This window comes from Carcharodon carcharias, chromosome 13, assembly GCF_017639515.1.
Source record: "Carcharodon carcharias isolate sCarCar2 chromosome 13, sCarCar2.pri, whole genome shotgun sequence".
In the NCBI taxonomy this organism is placed as follows: domain Eukaryota; kingdom Metazoa; phylum Chordata; class Chondrichthyes; order Lamniformes; family Lamnidae; genus Carcharodon; species Carcharodon carcharias.
The window spans coordinates 53,586,262-53,600,270 of record NC_054479.1 but is presented as its reverse complement, the minus strand read 5'-3'; the positions used below and the strand labels follow the sequence as shown (position 1 = coordinate 53,600,270).

Here is a 14,009-nt window from a genome sequence, read left to right as displayed (position 1 = left end):
TCAGTGTACCAGGCCCAGCAGCCTAACATGCTTGTCACTGTAATATATCCCAATGTAACTGTCTCATGGAATTATGGCCCTTGTGATACAAATGTCAGTGAGTTGCTGACTCTGTAGTGTTAATCTCATTAATTTTATTCAGTGATTTTGGTTGGCTTCTAGGTGTTTGAGTTGTAATCAATAATCTTTATTAATAATCAGGACTCTCTCCAAATAAGCAGATCAAATTTTAAAATAGTTAAAACTTCATAAGTTGAAATATAACTCATTACTTTCATTATAGTGCCGAGCCCCTTGACCCATAACCCGCAGTAGTGGGTAATGTCACTTTGTGTTTAACAAGTAATAATGTGATATTCACTGCTCTCTGTAAAACAGTACTTATATCCGTAAAATTACTTGCTCTTATATTTTCTCACAGAATATTACTTTCTATTCCTGAGCCAGCATTTTGCTTATAATTAGCAGTAATTCTCCTTTCTCAGATGCACTCCCACCTACATACTTTACCTCATATTGGTCATTGTGCTATCCTTCCTGCAGGTTCTTGAGTGTCAACACCAAGCTTCCTTCAGTGCAGCAAGCAGAGAGGTAAAGCCAAACAGAAAGAGACGGACTCAAATCCCAGACAAGCCCAATTACAGCCTTAACCTCTGGAGCATTATGAAAAACTGCATTGGGAAGGAGCTATCTAAGATTCCCATGCCTGTAAGTAACTTATACCTTTGCCTGTGTGTAGTTTAATCCCAGCTCTCTGTCCTTGTATCTGCTTGTAGCCCAGTGGGTAGAACCGTCATCTATTAACACTAACGGTGGGATTTTCCGCACCCACCCGCCGTCGGGATCTTCCGGTCCTACCGCAAGTCAATGGACTTCTGGCTGGGGAGTCGCCTCACCTGCGGCAGGTTCCGCCGTGACAGGGCCGGAAAATCCCAGCCTAAGTGATACAGAGGAGAAGGTCCAGATTAATTCCGACTTTGTTATGTGAGATGGACTTAACCAGTGTTCATTACTCATATTTGGAAGTTTGACTGTTGGGATGTCAGGTGAGGACCAAATTGGACTCAGCCATGATGCCCTACACAGTTAAGTAGTCTGCTGACACCTGTTGCTTTGGCTGACTCTTGAACAATGGTCTCTTAGCCACAGAGCCCAAGGGCAGCCTGCACCTGTGTAATTATGTCCCGATATGAGTCTGCACCTATTGGGGAGAAAAAATGTTCTACAGATCATAGTAAAGACTGTCTGGCACTGTCTTGATTAGCTTAAACTTCTTGAATTTGTCCACCTGATTGCAGTTTATCAACACCGACTAGTGTTGTGCTTACTCATCATTAAGACTTGTGTGAAGGAAGAAGAATTATCCACATGCCACATGTGATGTTATACATAGGATGTATGTGTATGGGAACAACTTTTTACATTACTGCATAAAGCATCTAAATTCTGGTTCAGCAGCAGACAGCAATTCAGAGAGCCTCAAATGATATGTGGACTGTTTCATTAAAGAGTCCCACTAGGGATTAAAACTGAGAAAAGGCCATCACTGCTGCTATGATATACTGTACACCAGCCATTACATGGAAGCCACTTGTGAAATTGAGCAATTTCTGAATTGCCTTTTATCCTGAGCTCTAGAATTCCATCCCTAAACCTCTCCTCCTTTCTATGTCCCTCTCTCACTCTTTCCCCCTTTAAGACATTCCTTAAAATCTACCTTTTGGACCCAAGCCTTTGATCACCTTTCTTAATAATCTTTAATGTGACTTGGTATCAAATTCACATTCTGTGAAGCACCTTGGGATGTTTAACTATGTTAAAGGTGCTATAGAAAAGCAAGTTGTTGTCCTTGTTTTCTACGGTCCTTATAAAGGAGCTTGAGGAGGGATTCCTGCCTCTGCCTTGGCCTCTCCAAGTCTTCGGCCATCCCCCAACTCCTAGGCTTCCACTAATAACATTCAGTATTTAACCCCAGCCACTGAGAGGTGTGTAACAGGGTTCTGAATCTGAATGATGGTTTCAAGTCCTACTCCAGAGATATGAGCATATAATTTAGGCCGACACTTGAGTATGTTGCTGAAGAAGTACAGCACTGCCAGAGCGCCATCTTATGGATGGGATGTAAAACCAAGGCTCCAACTGCACCCCTTCACCCTGACACGCACACGCACACACACCCCCACACACCACCACTGCCCCCCCAACCTCGGGCTGGGACCAGTGTCCCCTGGTGAACCATACAAGTGGGGCTGAGGATGTTGTCTTGTTATAATGATATACCTAATCGCTCATAAGGGATTTGGTAAACATGATATGGGTTCATTTATTAAGACTAGGCACATGAGAACAGTTATACTTAGGTATAAAGCTTGAAGACATCAGCTGTGTGTAGGTGTTCTGCTCAAGACAGAAGTAAAACTAAGACTTGATCACATGACACATTTCTCTTCTAGTGATGTCATGCTGCTACCCCTTAAAGGCATATTACAAGAGTGGATAGAGCTTTAAACCAACAAAGGTGGGAGAGGGTTCAGATACTGGGAGAATCAGAAATCCAAAGAGAAGAGCTGAAGCAACAGAACATTGTAGCAATGTGGGTAAAGAAAAGCAGAGTGGGACAGGAAGGGACAGAGAGTTTCACAGTAATAGTGCATCAGCGAGTAAGGTCCATGCAGGGAATAGTAGTAATAAAATTAAAAGCTCCTTATCTGTGCGAAGCATCCGCAATAAGGTAGATTAACCAATGGCAGAAATAGAGATAAATAGTTTAGATCTAATCGCCATTAGAGAGACATGGTTACAAGATGACTAAGATTGGGAAATAAACACTCCAGGTTACACAACATTTTGGAAAGACAAGCTGAATGGAAATTGAGGAGGGATAGCCTTGATAGAGAAGGGTGATAAAAGCACAGTTGTGAAAAAGCATCTTGGCTCAGAAGTTCAGAAAGTAGAATTAGTATGGATGGACATTAGAAATAGCAAGAGTCAGCAAATGCTGGTGGGGTTAGTTTATAGGCTCATTGAACAAAGCATTAAATGAGAAATTATTGGAGCTTGTAACAAGGGCAATGTAATAATTATGGGGGACTTTAATCTTCATATGGATTGGGCGAATCAAATTGACAAGGGTGGTCTGGAAGATAGGTTTGTAGACAGCTTTTGTGACAGTTTCCTGGAGGAATATGTTATGGAACCAACTTGGGGTAAAACTATTTTAGATCTATTATTGTGTAATGAGGCAAGGTTAATTAGTGATCTCATAGTAAAAGATCACTGGGAAATAGTGATCATAATACAATTGAATTCCATATTAAGTTTGAAAGTGACATACTTCCATCACAAGAGTCTTAAACTTAAGAAAGCCAATTACATAGGTATGAGATGAACATTGGCTAAGGTTGATTGGGTAAATAGACTAAAGGGAGTTGTGGTAAATAAACAGTGGGAAACATTTAAAGAACCAATTCAAAATAAATACACTTCACTGATAAAAAAATTCAGCAAGAAAGATCCATCCATGGCTAACCCAAGTCTTAAAGATAGAATGAATTGAAAGAAGCAACTTACAATGCTGCAAAGAATAATAGCCATTCTGAGGATTGGGAATGTTTAGAAACCAGTAAAGGGCCACTCCAAAAAGTTGATAAAAAGGGAAAAAATAGACTATGAGAGTAAACTAGCCTGGAATAGAAAAAGATTGTAAGAGCTTTTACAAGTATATTAAAAGGCAGAAAGTAGCTAAAGTAAACATTAGTCCCTTAGAAACAGAGACAAGAGAAGTTATCGTGGGCAATGAGGAAATAGCAGACTCACTGAAGAACTATTTTGCCTGCTTCACAGCAAAAGATACAGTTACATACCAGAAATAGAGGGTAACCCAGGAGTTAATAAGAGTGAAGAAATTAAGGTAATTGATATCAGCAGAGAAAAAGTATTGGAGAAATTTAAGGGACGAAAAGCTGACAAATCCCTGGGACCTGATGGCCTACACCCTAGGGTTCAGTGAGAAATAGTTGCAAAGGTAGTGGATGTGCTGGCTATGATTTTCCAAAATTCCTTAGGTTCTGGAATGGTCCCAACAGCTTGGAAGTTAGCAAATGTAACACTGCTGTTCAAGAAAGGAGGGAGAGAGAGAAAACCAGGAACTACAGACCAATTAGCTTTAAATCAGTCATTTGGAAAATGCTGGAATTTATCATTAAGGAAGTCTTAACATTGCACTTGGGGAATCATAGTATGATCAGACAAAGTCAACATGGTTTTGCGAAAGAGAAAGCGTGTTCAACTATGAGAGTTTTTTTTGAGAATATAGGATAGATAAAGGGGAATTAGTAGAAGTAGAACATTTGGATTTCAAAAAGGCATTCAGTAAGGTGCCAAACAAAAGTTAATACACAAGATAAGAGCTCATGGAGTTGGAGGTAATATATTAACATGGATAGAGGATTGGTTAACTGATAGGAAGCAGACAGTAGGGATAAATAGGGCATTTACAAGTTGGGATGTTGGAACTAGTGGAATGCTGGAAGGATCAGTGCTGTGGCCTCATCTATATTACAATCTATATTAATGACTTAGATGAAGAGACTGAGAGTAATGCATCTAAGTTTGCTGACAACACAAAGATATATGGGAAGCAAGCCCTGAGGAGGCCACAAAGAAGCCGCAAAGAGAGATAGACAGGCTGGCCGGAATTTTCCAGCCCCTATGCGGCGGGTTCCCCCATGGCGGGGCTGCTGAGCCATTGAAATCCTGATTCACATTGGTGGGACCAGAAGATCCCACTAGCATGAGGGGCTAGGAAATTCTGGCTGTTAAGTGAGTGGGCAACAAGGTAGTAGATGGAGTACAATGTGGGGACATAAGAGATTATTCACTTTGGTTGTGAGAATCAGGAGATGTAGAATGTTTTTTAAAAGGTATGAAACTTGTAAATGTTGATGCTCAGAGGGACGTGGGTGTCCTCATACAAGGAGCACAAATAGTCAGCATGCAGGTACAGGAAGCAATTAGGAAGTCAAATGGCATGTTGGCCTTTATTGCAAGGTGATTGGAGAACAAGCATAAGGAGTCAGCTGCAATGGTATGGAGCTTTGGTGAGACAACAGCAGGACTTCCACATCAGTTTTGATCTCCATATTTAAGAAAGGATAAAATGCATTGGAGGCATTACAGTGAAGGTTCACTAGTTTGATCCCTGGGACGAGAAAGTTGTCCTATGATAGAGGCTGTGTAAATTGGGCCTATATTCTCTAGAGTTTAAAAGAATGAGAGGTGATCTCATTGAAATATAGAAAATTCTGAAGGGGCTCGACAGGGTAGATATTGAGACATTGTTTCCCCTGGCTGGAGAATCTAGAACATGGTGGCACAGTGTTAGAATAGGGGGCACATCATTTAAGACTGAGATGAGGAAAATTTTCTTCATTCAGAGAGTTGTGAATCTTTGGAACTTTCTACACCAGAGGGTTGTGGATACCCCATCGTTGAATATATTTAAGGCTGAAATGGACTGCAATGGTTCAAGAACGCAGCTCCCCACCACCTTGAGGGAAATTAGGGATGGGCAATAAGTGCTGGCCCACATCCCATAAATGAATAAATAGAAAATTATAGATAAAACATTGTTGTCTCAGAGAATCAAGAGATATGGGGAATATGTAGGAAATTAGAATTGAGGCTGAAGGTAAGCCATGATCTTATTGAATGGCAGAGCATGGTCCAGTCCTGCTCTTAATTTCTTATGTTCTACATAGGTGGACATTGAAGTGCCCATGGAACTATCAAAGACGTCACATGGGAGCTCTCCCTGGTGTCCTCAATGAACATCACTATAGCAGATTTTCTGGTCATTTATCTCATTACTATTTGTGGGACTTTGCTGTGCATAAATTGGCTACCACATTTCCTACATGACAATACTTCAGAAGCACTTAATTGGCTGTAAAGCAATTTGGGGCATCCTGAAGTTCTGAAAGGCACTATGTAAACGCAAGACTCTTTCTTTAAGTTGAATTTTCCTCCAGGTTTCCATAACTTCCTATGAAGGAAGTTCCCGATCTCCACTCCAAACCTCTCTGTGAAGGCACAGTGGGAGATCACTCATCACAATGTCCTACCTCTCAGCAGTGTAACAGATGGACAGGAGGCAGTGGGTATTGTCATTGTTCCAGCCACCTTTAAGAGAGCTTTAGCCGCACAAAGCAACCATTAATTATTGAGCACCAATTGACTCATTGCTCTTTTTGGGGCCAGGCTTCCAGACAAACTCTCAAGAAATGTGAAGACAATTTATTTTTGTATTAATTCCTTTGAGGTGGTGTTGGTAAATCCTTCTCATTTTTACAGGGTCCCTTTATTATGTTCTCTACAGCATCAGGTATTTGCTAGCATGGGCAGACTGACATGCGTGAGTGTGAAAGGGTGGCTGAGGAAGTAAAAGTGCTTTTGTGATCTTTGAGCAGAACAGCTGCTCTGTTATACCTCCATTTAAGACTTTGGTCGCAGACCAGAGATTGACACTTCAGCGTCTGTAGTAACAAAATAACCTTGAAAAATTAATTGTTGGAGTCTTATCAAAGCAAGATTCATTGAGTTCTCTTACTTCCTGAGGCAGAATTCTACAAATTAAAGAGTCTGTGAATGAAATTTATAACTAAACGATGACCTAGTGAGTCATAATTCACATAACATGCAGACTGAAGAGCCCAGAGTTGTTAGGAATGTCTTGTCTCTTTCTCATCATTCCTATATTGGTTGAATGCTGACTAACCTCTCATTAACTTCAGTAGAGGAAATGTTGGATTGTTTGATTGGATGGGGTGGAGACAGGGGTCTTGAGTTGATTTATCTCCTTCAGAACCATTGAGGGGAGGATTTTAAATTCTGATTTTTATCTGCTCATTTTCACTGTGATCCCTTGTTCCTGGAGGGTACTGATTCTTGCTAGGGTGGGGTTCCATGACAGCATTTTGCTCAGGTGGCCAATTTCTATGTGTGAACCTTTGGATATTGCAGGCTGGATTTTCAGCCATGGTTTGGGAACCAGAGATGGGGACTAGTTCCAGGTCCAGACCCCGTACGCTTTATGCACGCTCACCAGGATTTTCAAATCTTTGGCTAATCAAAGGACAGGAAATGGACTTGCCATCAAATCAGTGACAGCAGCTGGGCTCCCAACATTGGAAGGTAAACGGGAGCCCCCCCACCCCAATACTTAGTGGTCAGCAACCCCACTGAAGATGGGGCCTGCAAGGGATAAGCGAAGATAAGTTTATTTGTATGTTTTAAAAGGTGCAATGCCTGACAATGACCCCAGAGGGGCAATCCCTTCCAGGGAATGACCAGTAGCCACAGTTGCGACCATTATTCAGGAGGCGTGGGATTCATTGGAACCCCACCCACATGCTGCCCTAGATCCTAGGTCCTGTAATTAACCGTAATTAGCCTCAAGTAGTGGATGTGACCCCGAGCCACCCTCTCTGAAAATCGCTTGGGTTCGGAATCATGTGGGAAACTGGCACGGAGGAAGTCGATGCCAAATTGCACCCTGTCTGTCTCTAACCTGGACCCTGAACTAATTTAAAAGTCCAGCCATGTGTTTGAGAAGTCTTTTTAACATTGCACCTAAGTCTGATTCTGCCCTTATACGATATCCCCACACATGTATTCGCTAGAAGATGTCACTTGATGATAAGAACAGGCAGCCTCGCTGAATTACCCCACCACCCAACCCTCTGATACTAAAAATAATTGTGGTGCTTCCTGTTGCCCCAGCTAACCCAACACTTCATCAAAGATTGAACCTAGAACCTTCTTGGTCTTAAGGGCTCTGCACCAAATGTGGCACCTTTTATCCATTCAGCAGCAAATTCAAATCCTTAAACTGGAGTTGTCTACCAAATTGGCGAGATCCTTGTCTCAGCTAAAGAAGGCTAGAGTCAGATGTGCGGAGGGAAAAATATGTTTCAAAATAATTGCAATTTACACAGTTGTTGACGTATTTGGTGCAATAACATTTCTTCTGGACCCTTTATACTTTGAAGCATGCTTGAGATCAGTGTGAGCCAGTAGCACAAAGTTATAACACTGCAGTACATTCAGACAAAAATTATAGCTCTAAGTACATGTACCTATATGCACAGATGAATCTCCACTTGGGACACCAGCACAACTTTTTCTGTGGGCTCTTTCCAAATGCTAGAAATGGCCCAGCCCCCAACCCAGATGTTCAGTGGCTCAGCACCATATCAGCAATGCTCTGTCTTCTTCTGTGATGATTACCTCAACTCCATGTACCTGTCTCTTCTTCATATCCCTTTATACCCTTACCCAAAAAAAATCAATCCATTTCTGTCTTAAAAAGTGACCCAGCATCTACAACCTTTTAAGGGAGCAAGTTCCAGATTTCCACTACTTGGTGTGACAAACCTGTTGAGATCCAATCTCCTGCCATTACTGTTGCCTCCTTTCCTTCCCACTCCTGCAACCGCTTCCCATCCTCACTCACCTGTGGCCTGGGGTCCCTCGCTGGGCCTCTGGTGGGTGCAGTGCCTGGGGTGGGGGGCAGGAATCCCAGTTCTTGGTCCTGAGGAAGCCTGCCACTGTCCACTTAGGTACCTGATGGCACTTAATATGTAGGCCTACACCAAAGGAGGCTACATGGGGCTCTCACTGTCTCTCCAGTCAGCGGGTAAAGCCCTTGTGACCTGGATTAAATGATACCCTCTTGTTTCTGTCTACTTTGCTAACATCTATCTATATCCCTCATTTTCTTTCTCTTATTATCTTTCTATGTCTCTCACTCAATTTTTTCGCACCATCTCTTCCTCATATTCTTTCTTTCTCTTTGCCGGCCATTCTCTTTCACCCGTTGTCTTTCTCTTGGTTGGCTTTCATTTCTCTCTCTTTCTCTGTCTACCTTTCTCCCCTGATCTGTATTCCTTTAATACTGTAATTAGAATACTGTAATTAGATGATAATTACATGGGGTGGCCTTTTCTAGCAGCATTTCTTTCTCAGTACTGAGAAGACTACATTCCTCCCATGTTCACTTTAGTCTCAAAGGAAAATTTTCCTCACATCCATCTTAATGTGGAAATAAATTATGTTTCACTGCAAAATCACTTATTTTTCAATGAATGAATGTTTAGATCTTGGCTGTAATGGAGTTGGAATGCAAATCACAGAAACATGTCGAACTAGCCAGACATTCAGATGTCTTTTGTAGGTGCTGATTGTTGGTGGTGCATGCACAGTAGGCAAAGCCAGAGCAATGAAGCCAGGGCAATGAAACAAGGCCAAAAGGACCGAGCATGACATGCACCACTGGCACTACAAGGGAATGAGCCATGGCAGAGCAGATTTCACCAGAAGCAGGGGTATTGAAGAGAGCCAAACATTGAAAGAACTCATGAAACATTTTGGGTAGATTTTCAGGAGTATTACTGATGAATTAATGGCTTTTTGTGTGCCATTATTGGAGAAGCTGGTGATTATCAAAGCATAACATGACCCTAGATAGTCATTTGCTGACTGAACAAGGCAGTCAAAGAAATCAAAGTAAAATTGCTTTGATTTTCTAATCTTTATATATTCAGGGGTTGAAGGTTCTCAGGAGGATTTTTCACAACTGATTGTCCTTGAAAGAGCAATCCTAATTGTGATTTGAAGCACATTAACTCCATTCACAATGGGGTAATATACTTCGAGCTTTGAGCACAGCTTTGTTCCTGCTTATTGGTTAAGTCTACAACTTATGGAAAATGTCTTCTGTCAAGAATCAGAGTGAAATCAAATCATTAAAAATATTATGTAGCTATGATGTTCAAGGCCTTTTCAGGAATGCCTACTCAGCAACTCTTTCTCTACCAGTTATGGCAGAAAACAAACACCACATCCTTTCCCCAGTGAAAAGCAAACCTGGGGCTTCACCCAAGACTATCTGTTTGCCTATCCCATACTGCATTCTTGAATGATCAGATGCTGAAACCCTCAGGCGTGTCTTTTATCTCTAGATTCGACTATTCTGGAACTCTGCTGCCTCTATCCTAACTTGCAGCAAGTCACTTTCACCCATCATCCCTCCTTCACAGCTGTACGTTGATCTGGCAGAGTGCCTCAGTTATAAAATTATCATTCTTGTTTTCAAATCCTCTGTAGCCTCACCCCTCCCCTCCACCCCCATTTGATATAAGCTCCTCCAACCCTGCAAACCTCAAATATCCACACTTCTCCATTCAAACCTCTTGAACACCGCAGTTTTCACTGAAGGATGGCCATGGTTTCTTGAAGGAAATCCACCTCATTCAGCCCCTCAAACTGATGTCCAGTGTAGACCTCACAGGCCTAAGCTCCTGCTGTTTCATTTTACGTGTTTAATCAGCTTGTCAGTGTTTAAAAATAATCAGTTCGGCCTCAGACAATACAATGGTTGCAGGCAAAATGTCACTTTGTATTGTGCCTCTGCTATAATTTGCTAGAATCTCCCAATCCTTTGGAATTTAGTGAGATGCAGCAGCTGGCGGCGTCTGTTAATGAGAATCCCTCGGCAAATGCATCAGACTCTGGGACGGAGGCAGGAGCAGCCTGTGTATGTTTTTTCTCTGTCACAAAAAACTTAACCTGCTGTTATTATTCCTGAGTGATGTGCATATTGTGTACTTAATGAAGCCTTCCTTTGATAAGACTTGCAGTGACAATGATGAAAAAAAAACAAAGTATTTATGGGAATGTATGTATTATCGCACTTCCAGAAGAGGCGCAGGTGAAAATGTACTGGAAACTGAGGTGAAGTGGGGCAGCTATTTATAGCAAGCGTGAAGCGATAGAATAATTAATGTCTCAGCTCCTGGGATACTGCCAGTTTGGGAGAGAAAGCTTCAGCTTTGACAGGTTTGCCTTCCAAGATGTGGTTTCACTTAAAACTGCACTGTCCACTGTCCCATAGGATGCTTTGGTTGGGGGTGGGGGGGTGCAGTTGTTATTTAACCTGTTATTGGCAGAATGGAAGGAGGAGTTTTGAGCCATAATTTCAACTTCACATCAGATCAACGATCATCTTGCCTGCAGTCGTTGTGGATGATGGATTATGATAAAAAGCGAGTGAATCAATGCTACCAATCGTGCACTTTCTATTGGTCAACTCAAGGAACAGGATCTAACAGAAATCTAGAGGTAGAATCATAAGATCTTTGAGGATGAGGAAAGACCCCCTTAATTTGTCCATCCAGAGAGATTCCAACATGCACCCCTTGTAGCATCTGACTATTTCTTAAATAATTCTTAGATGTTGGCTCCACTACTCTACCTGGAAATGCACTTCACATGTTGTTCACTGTGTGTGTAAAGAATTTCTTGATATCAATGCCAAAGTTACCTTTTAGCAAGTTGTCTCCTGCGTCCCCTTGTTCTCCTCACATTTTTTTGTCATTGTTGTTGTCCCAAAATTCTGGAAATCCCTACCTAACAGCACAGTGGGAGTACCTTGCCCGCAGAAGTGCGGAAGTTCAAGAATGCAGCTCACTAAAATTTCTCAGGACCAATTAGGGGTGGGCAATAAATGTTGGCATTGCTGGTGACGCCCATACCCCCATGTTTACTTTAAAGTAATATCACAGGTTACTTTCTATACCCTTAACAATCTTATGTCCCTGAGTAAGAACAGCCCTTTCCAGAAGGAAAACTCTATCCCATCACAGCAGATGGGATTAATAAATTAATAAATCTGGAATATAAAGCTAATTTCTGTAATGGTGACCATGAAACTATCATCGATTGTTGTAAAAAGCCATATGATTCACTATTGTCCTTGAGGAAAGTGTTAAATCCTCATAGAGACCAACAACCTGAAAAGAAAGGAATCCCCAAATAACTCTGACAAAAAGAACCAATGAGCAATATTTTACTTATTAAAACTTTTACTGTAATTGCCAAACCCAAAAACAACCTAAAATTAAGCATGTATTAACAAACAAAAGGTATTTCAATAGAAACAATAAATTTAACTGTAAATGTTCAAGACCACAAAGCTACATCTCTCAGAAGTATGAGGAGTTCCCTTCAGCATGTAAGGCATTATGTAGCTGCACAGTTCTACAATATGCTGTCCTTTATTCATGCAAGGTATGCCAGAAGTCCTATTCGATAACAGTTTTCACCCCCAAGTTTCAAACGTATGATTATCATCAGCGAGGCACACTGAACCTTCGTTTCCTTGGGTCATGGCAGCCCTGATGATGTAGCTTTCCAGAGTCCCTTTTCAACCAACCAACCAACCACTTGTTTGGCCACTTCAGGGCAAAATACCGAGCTCTTTAGCGTCTGAGGTATTCACACAACTTTCCAGGTTTTATACCTGTTTAGCCAGCTTGCAAAGTGCCTCCAAGAGCTCCTATCTCCTTTTCTTACACACAGAAAAATTGACCTCTTCCTGAGAGATTTGCTTTCTTTCCACACAAGAGCCTGTGTGTTCTGTTGGTGACCACTAGCTGTAACCCAAAACCCACTTACTTTCTGTTTCTCTAGTTTTTTTAACATGGCTTCATCTCCATAGCAATGTCAGCCAGAGTCTGACATCTCAGAACCTATGCCATAGCCAGGAAATCCAATTAACCCTCTTTCCCAAACTCTCTTTAGTTTCATGTTTGTTTAAAGAGATATCTCACAAATACAATTTATTTTTTTGCGAAGTACCAAGTTCGTCACAGAATTATGCTGTCCTTGCCTGGTCTGGCCTACATGTGACCCTAAACCCGCAGCAATGTGGGCGATACATTCATAACTACCCTCTGAAATGGCCTAGCAAGCCACTCAGTTGTACCAAACTACTGCAGAAAAGGCAAAAAGGAATAAATGAGACAGACAGCATTGTGGATATACCTACGCCAGATGGACTGCAATGTCTCAAGAAGATGGCTCACCACCACCTCAAGGGTATCTAGGGCTGGGAAACAAATGCTGGTTTTGCCAGCTATGCCCACATCCAACGAAAGAATAAAAAGAAAGCCTAAACCTTATTTCTTCCCAAAGCTTTGAGTTTTTGAGACTTAGAGCCTTTTATTGGAACTTTGTCAAAGCACAGGATTTTCCACAGTCCACTCCATTTGTCACTCCCTGAAAGAAGTTGATGTTTATTCCTCTTGTGAATCCATGTAAACCACTGTTTACCAGGTCATTGATGTACTGGTAATCAAGTTTACTCCTGATAACCAGTTCCATTATTTTACCGTTTTATAGAATCTACAGCAGAGAAACAGGCTGCTTGGCCCGACTACTTTATGCTGGTCTTTTTACTTAACTGAAAGAAGAGGTGCTGTTTCTCAAGCTTGGACTGAGCTTCATTGAAATGCTGCAGGAGGATAGAGAGGTCAGAGTGGGAGAACTAAAATTACAGGATCTGTTTCTCACTCCATGGATGCTACTTGACCTGCTGAGCAGTTTCAGCATTTTCTGTTTTTGATTTATACTATTAAATTTAGCATCTCCATTCTTTCTACCATTGCTGTTGTAATGCCTCTCTCCTTTTGCTGTTGTCATTCGCTTTTTGGTAGCTGTTCAGTGAAAAATTAGACGAAATATCTCTGCCATTTCAGCAACATTTCCTGTAAAATTTATCTTGCTAATTGGCAATTTCTCTACTTTAATTATCCTTATGTTGTTTATGTACCTGTAGAATATGTCACTGTTTTTATATCTTTATTTTCATCACATTATTTCCCCTTCCTAATTAGTTCTCTTTCTAATCTCCATTCTAAACTCATCATATTCCCTTCTGTCCACCACTCTTTTTATTGTTTTTTTTTATTCTTTCACAGGATGTGGGCATTGCTGGCAAGGCCAGCATTTTTATTGCCCATCCCTAACTGCCCTTGAGCAGGTGAACTGCTGCAGTCCATGTAGTGTAGGTAGGTACACCCACAGTGCTGCTGTTCGGGAGGGAGTTCTCTAACAACACTGTGTTGGCTCATGCCTCTTTCTTTAGGTTCAGTGTTATCCTCATCTCCCTA

General features: G+C 41.5%; 1 protein-coding gene across 2 annotated transcripts in view; it reads left to right on the top strand.

The window, feature by feature from the left end:
* LOC121285910 (oxysterol-binding protein 2-like) overlaps positions 1-14,009 on the top strand; it is a 195,142-nt gene that overhangs the window by 151,047 nt on the left and 30,086 nt on the right. For both annotated transcript variants that reach the window (XM_041202852.1, XM_041202851.1), the window contains one exon: positions 544-708. In XM_041202852.1, the coding sequence (XP_041058786.1) occupies positions 544-708 (165 nt within the window). The remainder of the gene's footprint in view (positions 1-543; positions 709-14,009) is intronic.